We start from the raw sequence: 19,498 nt of genomic DNA on the forward strand, positions 1-19,498 counted from the left end.
AAGCAATAAAGCAATAGATTGTCAACAAGACTAGAATCTGTACAAGTCTACCAAATTACTTTGTATGACCACTGATCTAATTCTATGTGGAATGTAAAACAGTAATGATGAATAAAATGGACATACATGTTCTTAGCTAGAATTAGTATCAGTATAAGAGTTTTACGGTGTTGAATCCGTAAACAGTGGCAACACGGATTTTCAGGGTTGAACAAGAATTGAATCAAATGTCTTCGTATTTGTGCAGTGAATAGCAATCTCAACATGTGTGTGTGGTAACACTTATGCACGATATACACATGATTCTTTAGTGCATGAACATGAATACTGGAAATGGGTCTGATATATGCTTACTGAAGCACAGTGCAAACATTTCTGAATGATGTATAACGGAAGTCACTATATGACACATAAAAAGGTATCTAGTGCCATTGAGATGGGGTTCATTCCAGAATGGAATTGACATGTCGACTACTAGAGAGCTGCTAAATGACATGTATTGTATACTGCTGAGATGTGGGTCATTCCAGAATGAGTCTGGTATGTTTACGAACTGAACCACAGAAGTGGACCATTCAGAACCATGATGTGCGGCATGGAGGCGTACAGTCTCTATGTAACTACATGGCAATTGGAATGCTGTCTCACCTTCTATATTCCAGTTTGGGCCTCCAGCTGGGGTACAAAGTTATATGTTTCTTTCAGAAATGCGTTCAACATATGTTCATGATTCTAACAAACTACAGGAACTGTGCTAAGACTAGATTTCTATTGTGAATATACTTCAGCACATGCACTGAAAGCAGTAGTCAATGTAAGATGCATGCTTGAAATTACTGCAAGTCTGACATTTAAAGCCTGACAGACATTTTACAAATTTAAGCAGAAGCATTATGAAAAACATCAAATGCATTCTAGGGGAAATAAGCCATATCAAGTACTGTAAGACTGAGCCACTGTACCATGAGAAGAATTAACTGTACAGGAAGTTTAACTAGTACTGTAAGATACTCTACCGTGTCTGATACTTTCATGAAAGATTCTGGCATCATCTCTGTTCAAAACCAGCATGGACTCACTTAGTGCTGTAATCAAGGCAAATGGACACTTTTACGTGGGGTCAGGACAAATATTACCTTCTCAACAAGAATTTTATTATACTGATCCTTCATAATCGGCCCAGAAGGAAAGCTGAAGTTGTTAAACATTTGTGCTAATCTTGCATTATGGTATTTGTCTGACAATCAGTGTAGATGACACTAAATTCTCTAAAACTTACTCCTAATCAGGCAAGTCTTTGCAACAGCCACTTTCCTTTAACAACCTATCTTTTGGAATGATACTTGTTTCTACTGAACACACAGCATACCTATGTGATTGAATATTACCAGATATAGTTTCCATATTGATAAAGAAACAGATTTGTCTCAGCTAATGCAACACTACTAATCCCACACTTATGGTGATGATAGTACATGTCAATATTTGCTGTCAATCACTAGGGGACAAGGACATCTCACAGAGCAATGAGACATCCACAACAACAACCAACAAGCAGAAGACATTCATTTTATTAGGATGGAAATGGAAAACATATGTTTTACATAACATGCAAGGAATGCAAAATTAGATACAAATAGAAAATTAAAAGTTATGGAAACAAAGACGTACAGTTAACACAACATAAATGAAACACAGTAATATGATACTAAATGTTATTTTTAAAAGTGCATTTAATTGCATGGTAGTTCTTTAGAGAAAATCTCTGCTTTACAGTATGGTCTGTTGATCTGTACAAACCAGCCTGGTAAATGGATTACTCTTACACTGTTGTGTCAATGGCTTGTCAGAAGTTAAAGAAAAGTAGCTACACTATTTGAAAACCTTGGTTGCACCTGCAGAACACCTATATAGGGTATATTAAAATGATTCAGCAGTATAACTTTAAACTTAATTCTGCTCTCCAAAACAGCTGAACATATTTTTTCCCAAGGTAATGACCTACTTCTCACAGTGATACCAGTGTGTGTGTGTGCATGTCTGTGTGTGTCTGTGGAGGGGGTGTCCCAACTTGTGATACCTTCATGTAAAGGTCCTTGTCCTGCAGCTAGGACACCATTGTCTGTAACAGTCTAAATGCCATAGACCATGCATGCAGTTTCTATATATGTATAAGTCATATATAGGTTTTCATGATGTATGTTTATGAGGTGCATAACAATAGGGACAATAGAGACGACAACTAATTATTACCCTGGTCTGTTTCAGCATACCACTATACAAATCATACTTTAGGACTTTAATAACACATTTCATAACACAAAACTTACTTTTATATTTCATTTTATATGATAGTGTTATCTCACTTTTGAAGATTTATGTTGGAATCTCAATAACTGAGTTTTATCTACCATGCATTCACTGAGTCTGCCCAATATTACTGTAAAATATATATTGCTCAGATTTTCAATAAATATTGGGCTCTTACAAAAAATAAGGCAATGCAATGTAGACAACATGCATAGGAAACCTGTTACCACACAGTTCAAGACTCAAAATGATCTTTAAACATGAAGAAGAAAAGTCATTAGAGAATAAAAAAGCATGCTTATGAAATCACAGAACAAACATGGAACTGATTTGTGACATACATAAACTCAGGCCAGGAGTATTATGTATCGGTGAGTAAAGTATTAAAAAGAAAGGAAAAATCATGCAAACATCTAATATGACATTTACCATGACAGAGAGAATATAGTAACAATCAACAATAATTATTGGGAGCACACTGATAATTGAGAAAGAACCAGTTAATGCACAAAGTCAGTAAGACCAATCAGCATTAGCATGCATGACAAGCAGGTCCACACAGTCGAATTGTTGCAGCAGTCTTAGGCTCCATTTACCTTCGCTGTCAGACATGGCGCCTTGCAAGTCATCCATGATGAATGCGATGTCTCGATCATAGCCACGTGTGCGAGATTCTTCCCTCATATGTTGCTGTACCTCTGGCAGGGAATGGCTAGACCCAAACTGGTCCCTGGAGTCAGCAGAAATGGGAGGGAGAGGACCAGCTGAAGCTCTAGCCATACCCATAGGCTGCCCCACTGGGCTCAGAGGGCTTTCCTCCTCAGAGTTCTGAGCCACAATGGGGATACGGCCGCGGCTTTGGCTGATAGGTAAACTGGTAGGCTTTGCTCTGGCTACTCCAGGGGCAAATGCTGCATCCAGGACCTCTCCCTCTGTCTTTAGTCTAAGTGAGGAACTGGATAGATCTCTCTTGATAGATAGATCCAAGCCATAAACAGAAGAAGGGCGAGATGAGGGGCGAGACGAGGGGCGGGAACGAGTGCCACTTGGGTAGGTGCCATCATCCTGGACAGTTGCTCTGATAGTGGATCCCAGTCCAAGGGACTGCCCAAGATTAAGAGAACCAGATAGGTTGGCCCCTAGAGAGGAGCCTAGATATTTTTGTTGCTCAGACAAGTTCTTTCTCAGCCCAAATGTAATCTCATCCTGAAGCAACCTAGCCCTAGCAGCCAGACTGGACACAGAGGAGGCACCAGATCCCATGTAGCTGCCAAATTCAGGTTCAAGGTCCCTGCTCTCCTGAATAGGGGAAAATTTGGTGATGGCTTTGGGGTCTATTAGAGCTTTCTTGTTCTTCATCTGTTTCTGGTAAAGCATAGCTGCTGGGAGTTGCTTTGCAGCCTGTTTTTCTAGAGTGAGCCTGCCAATGCTATATTTCTCTCCTTTAGGGAAGTGGCGAAAACTGCCATCACTGGGAAGGTACTGGGGCAGGCCCAGACCAGTTAGGTGTTCCAGTCCCTCAGTTCCTCGCCTGAACTCCTGCTTGATCTGCTGCTTTAGTAGCTTCAGCTCATAGGGTTCCTCCATTGTGTCATCTTCTCCTTTACCATATCCCTGAAGTCGGGATGAGCCTAGAAATTCTGCCACCTAAAAGAGAAAAACAAATTGCTGGGTATTTACTGAATTACACTCACAAATTAACAAATGTATTTCATGTGTGCCACATATACATCATGAATAAGTAATAAATGACATAAACAGACTGAAGCATTCTATATTTATCTGTAACTCTTTTTCAGTGAATAGAATCTGCATAAGAATGGTATTCTATCACTAAGCTAGTGATCTGTCTGTCTCCTCCAGATTTGTTTCTTCAATATGTGCTGTGTTGAAAGGATGAAACACATTAGAGGCAGATGGAATTTCATAAACACTGATATATGTTTTTTTTCTTGCCACCGTCACCTTCAGGCTTGTTCTGGGGATTCAGGCCTTGTGAGTTGTGTAGACCGTTTTGAGACAGTCTGAATAGTAATTGCCAGTATACTAATAAAATTTAATTTAATTTAATTTAATTGGAAAGCAAAATCTTACCTCTGCTGTGCGTCTGACTTCTGCTGCCCTGAGTAGTCTGTCTGCCTTGGACAACTCCTTATCAGGCAGGTTGAATCCAGAACCCAAGCCAGTGTTGCTCAGCCCTGTTGAAGTCTTGGTCAGCTCGCCTATGTCTTCTATCAGCACATAGTTCCTGGCATTATGGTGGTCAATATCAGCATAAAAAGAATCAGCAGAAATACTAGACATGGGACTAGAGGCCATGCTCCTCTCCTCTAGTCCTAGCCTCAAGTCCAAGTTGCCATACTTGCCCCCAAGGTGTGCCACCCCATACCCACTTTCTGTTGAGGTTGGCACAATGAGCAGAGGCTGGTTGCGTATCACCTCATAGTTGGTGGTGATTTTAGGCTCTAAATCTGACAGGGTTGTTTGTCGCTGCTTTCCCTGCTGCAAAAGCAAAGCATGTTGGTAGCTGCTAGGCTGACTCTGGGCATGGGAGAGGGATAGGGTTGGGTAAGGAGACACCTGTTGATGATAAAGGGATTGCTGCTGATACAGGTTCTGTTGGGTGTAGTGGCTGGTGGTTTGGGTCTGGGGAACATACTGAGCATAGTGAGAGTAGGGACTAGTTAATGTGTTGTACTGTGAATCAGCTTCTGTCTGTGGAGGGATGAATTGGTCAAATTCCGACTGGGGAGCCGTCCGTGGTCTCTCAAGGCCATCTCCCCTGGCTTCTCTGATGTTGCTAACCTCACTGTCTGACATGTAGTCTCTTTCCTCCGCCACCCCCTGGAGATAAGCTCTCTCTCTCTTTTCTCTCTCCTTCAGCAAGGCCTCCTTACGGCGGTTGATACCCATCTCCAGATACCTAGAGTAGTAGAAGAAATTCATTCTGTTTTACAATTTGAGCACTAACAGTTCTTCTAACATAATGTTCCGGTTTCTCACACATTTGTACCTGTTACAATGTGTGAGTGTGAAGAGGTCTCATTGAGTGTTGTCAAGGCAGCCTTTTAGCCCATAAGCTATTAAGGTGAGAAGGGAATCATGCAGAAAAATTAGGAATAATGATTGCATGAGATGGAAAATGCAAATGCACTGGTTTTAATCAAACTATTACAAATGAATTAGTTGCTATTATTTGTTAATGAAATAATGTCATGAACAAAAGGGTAAATCTGTATTCTAAAATGTGTTGCTATGAACTTTGTAGCATCTAACCGTAGCTTGGCGTCAATCTCCTTTTCCTCTTCATCTAGCTCAGCCTGTTTTTTGCGAAGTTTAGAAGATTCTCTCTCCACCAGGTCAAGCTCCTTGTCAATGTCTTGCAGAATCTTTGCCCGTGCCATTGTTGTACTGCGGGCAAGGCGGCGGCGAGCAGAGTTGGTGCTGTAGCCTGACCGTCCCGTCAAAGAGTCATCCTCAGGAGGGGGGTCTGGTAGCGTCCGCTTTACCTTCTTACCTGTACTGGAGGTAGACCCTCGACCCTAGAGCATAAAAATAAGTCATATGTCTATCAGTCACTGAATGATGATTAAAACTTCTGAATAAAATTGCATTATAATTTGCTCAGTGCTTCAATATGTTTGAATTCTAAGCATTTTTGTAATTCTGAAACAATTAGCACAATATCATTGTCAATGTTTACGAGAAAGCTTGCTTTTTTCAGTTTATATCTGCAGTGACTTACAGAATAGCTGTCTGCATAGTATCCACCCATCCTGTCGTCTGTGGAAGGACTAAGGGATTTTGGATCAGACAAAGACTTCTGACCAGCCTTCAATATCCGAGGGCCAGAGGAAAATCTGGTTGGGTCAGCAGTCAGCATTCTCTGCCCTCCAAGTGACTTTTCTGGAGACAGGGGGGAGACTTGGGAGTAGAAAACTTTAGACTTCGATGGGACGTCTGCTGTTAGGTGTGTGCTGTAGCCCAATTCAATGGGTGTGTGCCTTCTGTCTGAGTCTGTCTGACAGCTCAGACTACCACCTCTCTGAGAGTTCTCTGGAGCTGATATATGCTTAATGATCTCTACCTTTGTGTCCATCTGGACATTGGGTCGTTTGATAGTTCCAGAGTGGTCTGTTTGGACAGATATCTCTGCCACTGTCTGGATAGCAATACTAGAGACTTTGGAGCCATGTTTTCCATCACTGCTATGCTTTCGAGAGCGTCGTCGAGCTTTTGTGGGAGCATCCCATTCATCTTGGTCCTCATCATCAGTTTGAGCTGAGCTATCAATATTTCTCTTATTCTTCTTTCTCCTGCCCACATGCTGCTTCTCTGCTGAGTCTTCATCATCTGTCTGCACTCCACTATCAATTATTTTTTTCCCTATGTCTTGATCAGCTTGAAACTTGTTTACTAGATTAAGCTGGTTTTGATCTTCCTCTGTATGTGTCCCAACAGACGGAACTGTAGATTCATCTTTGACAGGCCAGTACTGGCCACTGTCACCTACTCCTGCATACTTAGCATCTAGTAGGTTGCCTGTGGTACCAGTGGTGCCATAATGCTCATCTAACTGCCGCTGCAGTTGCAGTTGGAGTTGTTGGATTTGCTGCAACTGCTCTTTCTGCTGAGCATAGGTCTCTTGCTGGGCCACCATGTGGGCATGATGCTCCTCTTCCTGTTGTAGGAGAAGCTGCTGTTTCAGAGCCTGAAGTTCCTCGAGCTCTCTTTGCACCATAAGCTGCTCTTGTTCTCGGTAACGCTGTATTTCCTGCCTTTCCCACTCCAGCTCCTCTGCAAGACATAGCTGTTTAAGCTTCTCTAGCTCTAGGAACTCCCTCTCCATCTGATACTGGGCCATTTTGGTGTTGTCCAAGCCAGGGAATATTGGAGAAGAAGCTAAGGCATCCAGAGAGGCAGCAATTGCTTCCAGGGTTGTGTCTGAGTACATGTCAGGATAGCCAGTTATAATGTCAGCCAAAGCAGTGGGTAGAAGCTCCTTAGGTAGGTCAGTGTCAAAAGGAATTATTTGTCCTGGATCTGTAGTAGGAATGAAGCCATATGGATGTGGCAGTGACTGGTTCTGGACTATTGATGTAGGTGTTAAGGTAGTGCTGAAGATAGAGCCTGGTTGAGTTGTAATTGCATATGTTGATGGAACTGGGGCAGCAACAGAGGAGTAAACTATTCCATCTGAGGTTCTTAGAACACTATTTACACCAAATCCAGCTGCAGGGACCTGGGAGAATGGAGCAGTAGTCATCGCAGGGTAGAGTCCAGCAGCTTTGCTAGTGTAGTCTAGTGCTTTACCTGCGATAAGTTAAAAGATTAAAATTTTACTTTATCAAATAGATTTTAATTTTATAAACACACAAACTGCACAGTATATGAATTGAAGATCATGCAATTTGGATTTAAAAGACTTCTGTTGCACATGCATATCTGCAGTCATTTTGGCTAGCAAGACGCAAAACCAAAATATTGCGGGAGCACACGTAGGCACACACATGCATCTGTATAAAGAAAAAAAGGGGGAAAAAAAACAAGTGGTATTAATACTTAAAGAAAACATGCACATTAAACAGCAAAGCAAATTAAACATTTACAAATGTAAGAATAAACATAAAGGAAAAGCAGCCACATATGTCTTCAGTTATTATTAACTTGTAGCAAAGTATGTCCAAGAGTTAGTAAATAAAATATAACATTTATTACATCTTTCCAATGCAAGCTCATAAATGCAGAGCATGGTTATCAATGAAAAATGAAAACACAGACAGGAATCCCCATACTCACCAGCAGAAATTTTAGCAGCAGTGAGGTCTATAGCGCCATCTGAAGATCCACTGAGGTAGTCATAGTCATTCTTGGGATCATAGGGGAACAGTCCGGCCTCTGTGAGGTTGGTCTCAGACATTGATGCTTTTATACCATTCATTCCTTTGATACCATACATTCCAGCATTCTCATACTGATAGTGGTCATCTCTATATCCAAAACGGTTGTCGGGCTGGGTTGTAACTGGAGGTTGAGTCCTGCAGCTTCCTGTAAATGGTAGCTTGTAAATGACATCACAGCACACACTCCTTCTACCAGCTGTAAGGTCCACTGGAGTCCCATCATCTTCTACAACAGTGGTTACAACTCCTGGACTTGTACCAGACAAAGCTACCATAGCTCTCACTGGTCTGTAGTTTGATAGATCCATCGCTCCTGTGGCCTCAAGAGAGAGGACAGGACCACCGTTGCTGATGACTGTGGGGGCTGTAGTCATTGGCTGTTTTCCTCCAGAAGAGACAAGAGCTTCCAAAGAAAGATTAATGGGTATGTCTTGAGCTGTAGATGCTACAGCACTAACCTTGGGCTGGGAGTTCACAGGTCTGTATACAATCTGTGCTAGTGGTTCGAATGGTTTGTATGTGGTGAGAGGTAGAGGCAATGACATAACAGGACCCTGCAAATCAAGTGGTTTCTCTGCTGGAGTGTTGTTGTATGATGCAATGGTAGCTGTGCATGTGACTATTGTGATGCTGTCAGTGACAACAGACAGTGTGGTGGCAGGGGTGATCTCTGCACTAAGATTTACTATCTCAGGCTGTACTGCTGTAATTTGACGTCCACTGGAATCACTTGAAAAAGACTGTCGACATGACTCAGGTGGAGTGAGGTCCATGCCTTGCTCAGTCATCTTTATGCCAGCCTTCATAGTGCGCAAGTCAATAACATCACCAGGATAGATTATTTTACCATTCTGTTTGGGCACAGGTTGGACTTTAGCAATGTCTGGCTGTATAGTGATTGCTACACTTGGTGGAGGAACCTGTGGGAGTCGTTCGTGAACAACAGAGACAGTGGTCCTCTGGACCTCAGTAGTGACTACCTGAGTGACAAGGCTTGGCAGGCTTTCAGGAGGCTGGCCTGAGGTGGAAATGGAAGAAGAATACATGTGACTCATACTGGAGACCACTTTTTCTGGTCCCCTAATCTCTTGGCTCTCAATAGATTCTTGCTGAATTTTAGTGATGGTGACCGGAGCCACAGATATACCCTGTGGAATGTCCTGCACAGTGGGCATTGAGGTTCTCCTGGTGTACGCCTCAGTTGTTATTATCTCCAGTGGGTGGTCATATTCTGATGAGTAAGTCAATACCTGCGGATGATATTCTGCTGAGGGAATTGACTCTCTCCTGTAGGGGTCCTGAGCAGGATACCCATCAATAGGAACAACTTTTTCGGCCGGTACGTTTGCTCCCTGTGCTAATGGTAATGATTGCTGCATGGTTATGGATTCTCTCCTGGTGGCAGCAAAAGCCTCAGTTGTAACGACTTGTTTGGGTATGTCATACTCTGCAGGGTAAGAAAATATCTCAGTTGTAGTGTATGGTGGCTGTACTATGGATGAAATCGATGTCCTCCTCCTATGAGTAGTTTCCTCAGCAGTAATAACTGGCATCCCAGTCACTGTCTGTGGTTGTATCGCTGATGTTGGTACTGAAGGTCTTCTTACATCCACATCCTTTGTTATAATCTCTGTGGGTGTCTCATGTCCAGACTGCAAAGCTATGACCTCCAGAGGAGGCACTGAATGTGGCATCACATAAGGATTAATTGCTTCATAAACCTGTGGAGTAAAACAAGGTACAGAAGGTATATCTGGGTGTGTTGCCATTTGTTGAACTTCCATAACTAGAGGTCCAGGTGTTACTTGAGCAGTTGGAGGAATTATTATCTTAGCATCTGTAGTTAGTGGCATTAACTCCGCAACTTGAGGAATTGGAGCAACATCAGCTGCTATCGGTAATGTATGAGGTAGTGGCGATACTGTTGCTACTTCTGGTATTCTAACAACAGTGTCAGTTGTAATAATCTCTGTGGGTAGTTCAAACGTTGAAGGGAGGGTCACTACTTCAGTTCCAAGAGCAGGTTGTTGTGTAGATAGCTGCTCTGTCACTATAGGTGGAACTTCATACAGCTGAATCATTTGTGGTACTGATGAGAGTTCAGAAATTGTTTCAGTTTTGTAAAAGCTAGGTAAAAATTCTTGCTCTTGAGAGTGTGTCACTGATTCATATATTGTTAGTGGCTGTTCAATAGCAATTTGCTGACTCACTTCTGGTACTAACTGTCTTTTCAGAACAGCCTCTGTGACAATGACATCAGTAGGTATATCCTGTTCATCCAGTAGCATTTCTATTTGTGTTGCATCTTCTGGATAAAGAACAGTTGATTGGACTGCAGCTGATCTATCTTGGTTGACCAGTGCATCTAAAAGTACTCCAGGCTGCACTGGTACAGCAACAACTTCAGTCAGAGGCTCTGGCTGCACAGGTGCAGTTATCTGGGGGAGCTGAGGAACCACTGCTTCGGGTAAACCCTCTGGTGGATGTGTTATGACTGCTGTGGATATGCTTTGATGTTGAGGAACAAATGGTGTAGACTGTTCTCTTGCCATGGCTTGGACTGCAACTGGCTGAATAAGAACCTTTGGCTCTGTGGGCGCTGTGATGTCCTCAGTCATTGTTTTAAGTGGTGGTAATGGCTGAGTCATTGATTGCTGTATTTGTGCATATGGTTTCTTAATTGGAGGAGGTACTGTCTGTGCCTGAATGGAGGTGTCCTGATCTGTTGACACTACAAAGGCAATATCGTCAGTGACAGAGACTGGTACTTGCACTACAGAGGGCACAGCTTCTCTCTTGGCTTGTACTTTAGCCACCACAACTTCAGATGTTGTCGTTTTCTCTGCTACCCCCACTGGAGTTACGGGCATTGGAGGTGGATGTCTTACAGTGGGGACAGAGGCTCTCCTAACTGCAGCCTGTGCTGAGAATGCCTCAGTGGGTGTTTTCTGCTCTGACGGCGTGGTCCGTACCCCAGACACTTTTGTAGATGGGATGGACCCTCGTCTTACAGGTGCCTGGACTGTTATGGCCTCTGTTGGTGAGCCAGGCTCGGATGGAAGAGTTATCACTACATAGGTCTGTAAACATTTGGCATGTCTCGGAGACAAAGGTGATTTAGGAGATGTTGTACCCAACTTTGACTCCACAGGACGTGTCAGGCTAAGTGACAGAGCACTAGGAGGTTCTTTCGTCCGGGGCAGTGTTGCTGCTTTGGGGGCCACAGGAGGAGGGGGTGGCTTGACACTCTCTCCTGGCTTGTGGCTAAAAACCAGTCCAGCTGGAATTGATATAGGTTTAGGTGGTATGGGTGGAGGAGGCTTTGTGGTTTGACTAGGGCCAGTTGTTGTAACAGAGACTGGTGCTACAGTTGATGTACCAATTGTCACTGCAGTGGCAGCTGATGGTTTTGGATAAGCTGTTGGTTTGGGTGATGGTGGAGTTGAATCTCCATTTACTTCCACTGTGTGTACAGCTTTTGTTCCGGCTACAGGTTTAGGTGGAAGCGGTGGAGCTGAAGCTACTTGCACTGCAGTCATCTTAGTCGATAGTGAAGATATATCTGTGCTGGGTATATCTGAAGCAGGGCGTGTGGCTTCTTGATTACTATGTGGAGAAGAAGCAGTAAAAGCTGTTGGTGCGGTGCCAGTTATGTCTTGTGTGTTTTGTCCAGGCAAACACATTCTGTCCACACTGGGCACTATGATTACTACATGCCCCTGTCTATTTGAGGTAACTACCTGAGGTACAGATACACTATTTGGTGGTACGATGTCCATTCTTGGCTGTATATCCACAACAACCGACTGCATTGGTTGGCTAGCCACTGTGGTTCTCATAGCTAATGTTGTCGGGGTGACTTGCTGAACATTCTTTGCAGAAGGCTGCTCTGTGTTACTGTCAGGTAGTGATACTGAAGTAGATCGAGGGGGAGGGGGAGGAGGGACCTTCTTTTTGACTATAGTAGTTGATGCTGGAGCTGGCGGTATTACCTGGGCAGTTTGAGCAGGAACTGGGACGACTACCGGACTCACTGATGGAAGAGCTGACTGCACAGGGACTGAGTGTACTACTTTGGCTTGGGCTTGAGCTGGGGTGGTCATGACTGCTGAAACTGGTACAGGAGTTTGTTCGGCAATTGAAGCTGTAGTTGAAACCAGGTCAAGCATCTGAACTATGACTGGCTCGGGGCAAGAGGCCAAAGTAACAGAAGTAGGAATAACATTAGTTGAAGTTAAAGCAGATGCCGAAACAGCTGGAGCTGTAACTTGAGCTATAGGTGGAGTTGAGACGACAAGTGCTGGACTTGGTGCTGCAACCTGCACAGCTGGAAACTTAATAGGAACTTGAGATGGAGATGAAACTAAGTCTGGCATTTGGACCACAACAGGTACAGCAGTAGACATCTCCACTAAGGCTGGGCTTGGGGCTTCAGCTGTAGAAATATTATCTTGAACTACCACAGTTGTTTGACCTTTAGATGGATGAGAAACTACATCTGGTATTGTAACTATAACTGTGGTTGAAGTGGAAGATGCTGCAGATGGTACTGCTGCAATTGTGGCAGGCAATGGGATCTCTGGAGGTGACTGGCCTTTAAATGAAGTTGGTGGTGTTGGTGTAGACAGTGGAGTTGAATCTGATGAAATAGGTGTTTGAGCCTGGAATGATGATGAAGACGTAGCATTAGAAGCCAAACTGGAATCTGGAGTGGCTGGCGAAGTTGGCGGTGACATTGGTGATACAGGGGAAGGTGTAGTAGTTAGTTCTGGGGCAGATATTGGAGTTGGAATTGGTTTGGGCTCTGGGATTTCACAGATCACACTGATAGGCTCCATCTCAGTAGATTCAGACAATGGTGGACTTATAGACAGATCATCTTTAGTGTCAGAGTCATCACTGGGGGTAATGTCAGAGGAAATACCAATGCCATACTCATCTGCAAGACTGTCATCCTCTTCCTCCCCAGATGAACACTGGGTAATCTTGAGGTCTGGTATGGGGAACAATGCCTTTCTAAGTGCAGGATCTAGGGGAACCATAGGCCTAACAAAACCTATAGATCCACTTGGAGTACTGGGATGAACAGTAACCTCCGGGCGCTTTGGGGGTTCAGAAGGACGTGGAGGTGCTGGCCGTTTCTTTTTCTTCATTGGCACTTCACTCAAAGTGTCAGTGTCTGCAGGAGGTATATCAGTTTGTCCAGTGAAATATGTCTCGTCTGTTGGTATGGTCACCACACAGGTCTCAGCAATTGACCCAGTGACTGAAGCTCCTGATGAGGAAGATTCCATGGCAGTCTGGGCCTGTTGAAATTCATGCTCTATCATCATCAGTTCTCTCTTTTTCTGCATCATCTCCTCATAAACCTCCTCTGGAGACCTGAGCTTTTTGAGAGATTCAGAGCCAGTATCTAATTTGGGTTCTTCCTCTTGGGATTCGCTCATCTTGATCTCAGGCTCCTCAACTAAGGATTCATAAAGATAATCCTCTATGGCCATTCCCCCATAAAGTGGCTCAATATCAGGAGGGCTTTCTCCTGGAATAGCTTTTGTCTTTTGAATTATTTCCTCATATGCTTCTTCAGCACTCTTCAATGACTTTGTCACAGTTTGTTTCTCTTCAAATGGATCAGGATTGTATGGTATGACTGTTGGTGAGGGTTTACGTCCCCTCTGCACAGCTCGCTTGACCTCTGGTTCTGATTCTATACTAGCAGAGTACTCAGAGCCAGATGTCCTGTGGCTTTCATCTATTACGGTAACCTGTCTCAGATCCTCTGTGGAGGAAGCATCTCCTGGTGGAGACAGTGGTTGACCATGGGCTCTCATCTGCTCTTCTTCAGAGGAGTCCTCAATGGTGGGGAGAGGTTGAGTTGGCTGCCTGTGTTTACCTTTGCGGTGGTGTTTGTCCCCACTGACTTTCTTGTGAATGGGGCTGCTATCACTGTCCTCCTCCAGAGACGAGGCTGATGTCGGTGAAGATCCTGGAGTAAAGCTAGATGCCTGAACACTAGATGAACCCTTTGACAGGGATTCTGTGATGCTCTCTACCTCTTCATCAGTGCTTTGTCTCTGTCGCATGGCTGGAGTAGCTTTCTTGAACGTAGTCCTGGGCATTGTTTCAGGAACATTTTCAGCAGTTTCAGTGTCAGCTTTTGGAAGAGATTTTTTCCTGGCTGGACTGTCTTCATTATCTGTGCTACCTTTTCTAGGCAGTGATTTGGCTGTCACTGAAGTATTGTCAAGCTCAACTTCCTTGACAGCCTGTATATTTGCTGAAATCTTTTCTTTCTCCTCCTCAGATACAGACATTTCTTCTTCATCACCCATACCCATTATCTGTTTGCGAATGAACTCTTCATCTTCAACAGAGGAGTCTGCGCTTTCAGTTTTGATGTCCTCACTGCTGGATGAAACAGGGCTCACCTTTAGCCTCCTCCTCTGGACTTTAGGGGATGGTGAGGGTGTGAGCTCACTTTCACTGCTATCATCCATCGCTTGGAAACTTAAGCGCCTTCTCTCAGCTTTAACCTCCTCCTTTACTGGAATGGATAAATCTGTATTTATGTCATTTTTGCTTGCATCACTAACTGCCTGCTCGTCACTCATTTTCTGTACTACAGGGAAAATCTGGGGTTGATCTTCTTCATGCTCCTCTTTGGATGCAGGCTTAATAGTTGTTACAGGGACAACTTTGTTTTCCAATTGAACTTGTCCAGTAGGTAGAGACACCTTTCTTTTTTCTCTAACTTTTCCTTGTTTTCATCTTGATCCTAAAAATGGAAGAAACAAAGAAATTATCAGTAAATATATTCCTTCAATTAAAGAACTAGACTTCTGGTCTAATGGAGTGGGAAGATGCATCCGTCAAAGAATGTATGGCCCACTGGAGTTAATCAGTGTAACTGAAATTTCAATGATTGAATGAGAGTGGGTGAGAGTCAATGAGCGTAGCTGCAAGATACATCTTCCCACATCACTTGCACTTAAAAATTCCCTTTCGGCAGTGAATGGTATTCAATGGTATTATGTTATATTGATCATTTGTCTTTACAAAAGTTGTTGCAATAAAGAAGATCCATTCTTACTTCTATCATTATGCTCTTCGTTAGTACTGGTTGTGACTCTGGAGCTGAGGTGATGTCAGTGATCCTTTCATCCAGCTTATCAGCAATTTCTTTGCTTTCAGCTTCTTTGACAGGTTGTACTTCTAATGTGAGCTGCTGTTCTTGCGTTGTTGGATGCACCTCAATTTGTTGCAAAGATTTTGCTGGCTTTGTTAGTTTGATATCATCATCAAGCTGTACCTCCTTAATACTCCTCTCTGAAACAGACACCTGAGCTTTTGTTTCAGTTTCCGAAACAACTACAGATGCAGCTTCTGCCTGAATAGTTTCTGTAGGTACAGCTGTAGCCGTGGTCATCGGAGTAGCAGAAGTCGTAAACACACTTGCTTCAACTTTGACTTCTGGAAGATCAGGTTTAGACTCTTGAGCTTTGGGAGGTTCTGCCACACCGATATCCATTTTCATTGTCTCTTTTTCGCTTTCCACGGTTACAGTCTTAGGAATATCTGTGTTTGGCACTTCAACCTTTGGTGTTGCCTCTGGTTGTTGTACAGGTGCCATGGGAGGCATATAGGGTTCTGCTGTTGATGCAACTAAAGGCTGCTTTTCTGCTATAACTGGTGAAATCTTTGCTATTTTGGGTGTCTTTGTCGTCTCAAGTTCAATTTGCACAGAAGCTGCTGTAGCCACAGCTTCCATCTTGACAGATGTAGGTTCTGCCTTTGCTTTTGTGGTTGGAACTGTTGGTACTGCCTCGATAGGGGTAGGTACAGGCTGTGGTTTTGTGGCTCCAGGTTTCTCCTCTGCCTTTGTGAGGGCAGTTTTGGGTTCTGCCTTTTTGGCTGCAGCTGTGGCCTGGGTCTCTGCCTTGGCAGGTACAGGTGAAGGTTGAGGCATTTTTCCTGAGTCTCCCAGCTGTCCTGACAAAGCCCTTTGGGTCTGACAGTTCAAACACAGCCATTCCTTCTGTAATCAAACAAACAAATACAGCATTATGAGAAACAGTTTGCAAAGATTAACAAAAACACTTTAGAGGCTCAATTAGTTATATTGGTTGTTGTTGTTTTGTTTTTGTTTGTTTGTTTTTTAATCAATGATGTATCACATACATATAATTAAAGGCACCAGTGTTGATTGAAGAAGTACGCTAAATCAGTATTTTTGGAGAATAAGTAAGGTTTATGGTGGGATACCTGGATTCAGCAAACTTCATTGAACCTAACTGATCCAGAAATTAATTTTTCCACAAAGCCAACAAATGTAACACAGCTAATTATGTCCCATTCTTCTGTAATTCATTTGTTCAGTAAGGTAACTGTAGCATTGCATTGTGTGGGAGAGAACACGGAATGCATGAATGCTTCAGCAGCTTTATTCATGCACACATCAGTGGCGTTCTTTATCAGCGCCTTGGCTATCAGCTAACTACTAACATACAGTCTTATTTATATGCATTACAAGGGCAGCTGTGGTTTTTGAAGACTGATGCTTTTCACTATCAGTAAATTGAGTGCAATGCTATTTGTTGATGTTATTTTCACCATAAAACCTCCTCACACAGTAGTTTTTTGGTACTGCTGACCTAACTATACTGTTTCTGTGTGTTTAGACAACGAGATTAGCTCTTCCTACAGATTTTTTGTTCCTATCTGAAATTCTTCCAAAATTAAAAAAACAACTAAGACTATGCAGGTGAACCCAACAGCACAATGTATTTGCCATGAACCGTAATATCTTTGATGTCAGCTCTCAGTGAATTTACACCTATTAAAACCTATTAAAAGAAAGCACATGTGCAAGTGTTGGTCAGTCAGTAATAGGGTAAATGCACCACAGAGCTTAATTCAGAGGCAGCAAACTTAATAAATTGTTATTAAATATTTTAATATTTTTTCCACTTTTTAACCACAGGAGTATTTTTTTGACATGATACAGTATGAAGTCAATGCTCAGCCATGCTAGACACAACTGACTACCCTAATCCCCTTTTTAAAAAGTAAATGATTATAATAGGTTTAATATATCTGTTGACATGACACTCAGTTCAGAAGAAGCCCTGGTATCCTATGCTTTGAAGCACTGTTGCATTAACTAAATGATTCTGAGGACAGCCTGTGTCAACTGTAGTTTTTGGTGTCCCCTAACTTCCTTTCAGTCCTCTAATGCAGATTTTACCTACAATGAATAATTCAGCTATTTCAAACTCACTATGACATGCTGATAATCAGCACGGTCATTCACAATGATTATGTTTCTCAGGTAATTTGTATGGTTCTGCTCTGAAATCAATCAGGGTGAATCATCTCAGTCTATTGAGAACTCAGTCAATATTTGGTGCACATTACTGTCTAAACTGTCGTGTCCTGATAGCCATGATGTGTGTATCTTTGTGTTGCTCTCTGTTTACTCAGGCTTGTGTTTTAAATATTCTTTAATCCATATACATTAAAACAATGTCCTTGGACTACTTTTAAAAAAATAAAAATAAAAAAATAAAATATTACTTAAAGAAGAAAAAAAGCACTAACTGCATAATGTCATATTTGCCAGTAAGGAAACGAGATGCTGCCATGTCTTGCGATGGATAACAGCAACAACAGTTGTCACATTTTCTACTAAAGACACCACTGATTTGTTACAGACCACAACCTCGAAGAAAACGACACAGTTTCTTATGCTGAGTAATACCACAGCAGTCAAAGTAATATAAATTCAATCTTTAGCGCACAGGATGTGCTGAACATCCGAACCTTTCACACATAAATATTTGTCATAAATACGGTTTTCAATACAGCATGTGGTCCCTATTATTAACATGCTCACTGCTATTACATTAGACCTGGCATCATTTCCAAAACCGGAATAAAAATTCTTACCTTGCAAAAGTGCTAATCACATTTTACGAGGAATGCTATTACTTTAAAATTTAATCCACTGAAGACATTTCTTATCACATCTAAGCTCCATTAATGGACAGTTAAGGAGAGAAGAGGAAGGCATAGGCTGTCAATAGATAAAGCAGTGTGTCTGTACGAGCAACCTAGCAGACCAAATCACAGCAATGCGCCTGCCTCTGCAGAACCAGGGAGAGCTGCTCTGATACAGGACAGAGGGGGAGATTAGAGCACACACATATCCTGTGAAACACAGGGAAGTGTTAATTGCTTTATCCATGAGATAATGTATCAGAATCAAGAAGACATATTTGGTTGCTCATAATTATGGAAACGCAATGGTCACATGTGAACTCCAATATTGAAACACTTCAGAAACAGGAGAAGTATCTGGGTGTGTGAATACACATATTTTGTCTTCTATATTACCATTTTTGCAGGACACAGAAACAAAAACGAATAACATGGTTCACAGAGTTTAGTTTTTGTAAGTGATGTAATCTGCCTTCTGTCGTAGCCAGGCTTAGGCCTGCTCTTACATTCCAGCTGTGCTGGACCTTTTATCTTTTTTCTCATAAACAATCGGATAATATCACACTGCTAAGACTAGTTCACATCATACTCCTAAATAGAAAGAGACAGCAAAAGGCAACATTTAAAAAACGTCTGGTCAAAACAGAAAAAAAAAATCATCTTGAATTTAAAATTCAATATTTCATCCTGAAAGTAACTATTGCTTCAAATTCCCAACAGCCTAATTTCTTCACAGAGATTTAACATTTGGTAGTAAAAGAATGATAGCATAAATTTACTGCAAATAGAGCAGGACTGAAAGTATAGCTGCGCATATTCTACACAGAAATACTGGGCAGCAGTAACACTGCAAGGAAAGCATGATTAGCTGCACTGCTGTAAAGAAAATGATTTCAATGACTGAGAAATATTAATGGCAAATACAATTACAAGTAATGAGACAATATATACAGTCTATGATGAATAAAGCATAACTAAATTGAAAACATTGCCTGACTTAGGGGGAAACTGATATTGATGCTGAGATGCTTTTGTTCAGTCAGTTGTGGTTTAGGCAGGAGTCTGATAATCCTATTTGTTCGCAACAGCAGCAAACAATCCCTCATCAGCACAGTGCATGATGCTGATAATTTTGTAAACCAGGAAATGATTTAAACCTCAATTTCATGTGAGCTGATGCAAGATCAGCCTCAGTAACGGTTACCTCTGAAGTTATACAAACACTAACTTATACGGATACACATTAAACATTCCTTCTTACTGAGGGTAATGAAAACATTTTTATCTCC

The 19,498-nt window shown here is 42.3% G+C and overlaps 2 protein-coding genes across 9 annotated transcripts in view; both read right to left on the bottom strand.

Annotated features, from left to right (window-relative positions):
- Positions 1 to 14,824, bottom strand: part of LOC110949756 (protein piccolo-like) — a 32,310-nt gene extending 17,486 nt beyond the window's left edge. For 4 of the 7 annotated variants that reach the window (XM_051952782.1, XM_051952783.1, XM_051952784.1 and 1 more), the window contains exons 1-7: positions 8,110 to 14,824; positions 6,056 to 7,623; positions 5,587 to 5,852; positions 4,405 to 5,233; positions 2,907 to 3,957; positions 1,017 to 1,085; positions 649 to 675 (exon numbers count right to left, since the gene is read on the bottom strand). In XM_051952782.1, coding sequence (XP_051808742.1) covers positions 649 to 675; positions 1,017 to 1,085; positions 2,907 to 3,957; positions 4,405 to 5,233; positions 5,587 to 5,852; positions 6,056 to 7,623; positions 8,110 to 14,824 — 10,525 coding nt within the window. The remainder of the gene's footprint in view (positions 1 to 648; positions 676 to 1,016; positions 1,086 to 2,906; positions 3,958 to 4,404; positions 5,234 to 5,586; positions 5,853 to 6,055; positions 7,624 to 8,109) is intronic. The other 3 variants (XM_022191972.2, XM_051952787.1, XM_051952785.1) reach the window with 2 other exon arrangements.
- A 40-nt stretch (positions 14,825 to 14,864) lies between these two features.
- The window catches only part of LOC110949721 (mucin-5AC-like), a 28,803-nt gene continuing 24,169 nt past the window's right edge, over positions 14,865 to 19,498 (bottom strand). For both annotated transcript variants that reach the window (XM_051952788.1, XM_051952789.1), the window contains exons 12-13: positions 15,304 to 16,248; positions 14,865 to 14,988 (exon numbers count right to left, since the gene is read on the bottom strand). In XM_051952788.1, coding sequence (XP_051808748.1) covers positions 14,896 to 14,988; positions 15,304 to 16,248 — 1,038 coding nt within the window. In that variant the 3' untranslated portion in view covers positions 14,865 to 14,895. The remainder of the gene's footprint in view (positions 14,989 to 15,303; positions 16,249 to 19,498) is intronic.

This window comes from Acanthochromis polyacanthus, chromosome 8, assembly GCF_021347895.1.
Source record: "Acanthochromis polyacanthus isolate Apoly-LR-REF ecotype Palm Island chromosome 8, KAUST_Apoly_ChrSc, whole genome shotgun sequence".
Taxonomy (NCBI): domain Eukaryota; kingdom Metazoa; phylum Chordata; class Actinopteri; family Pomacentridae; genus Acanthochromis; species Acanthochromis polyacanthus.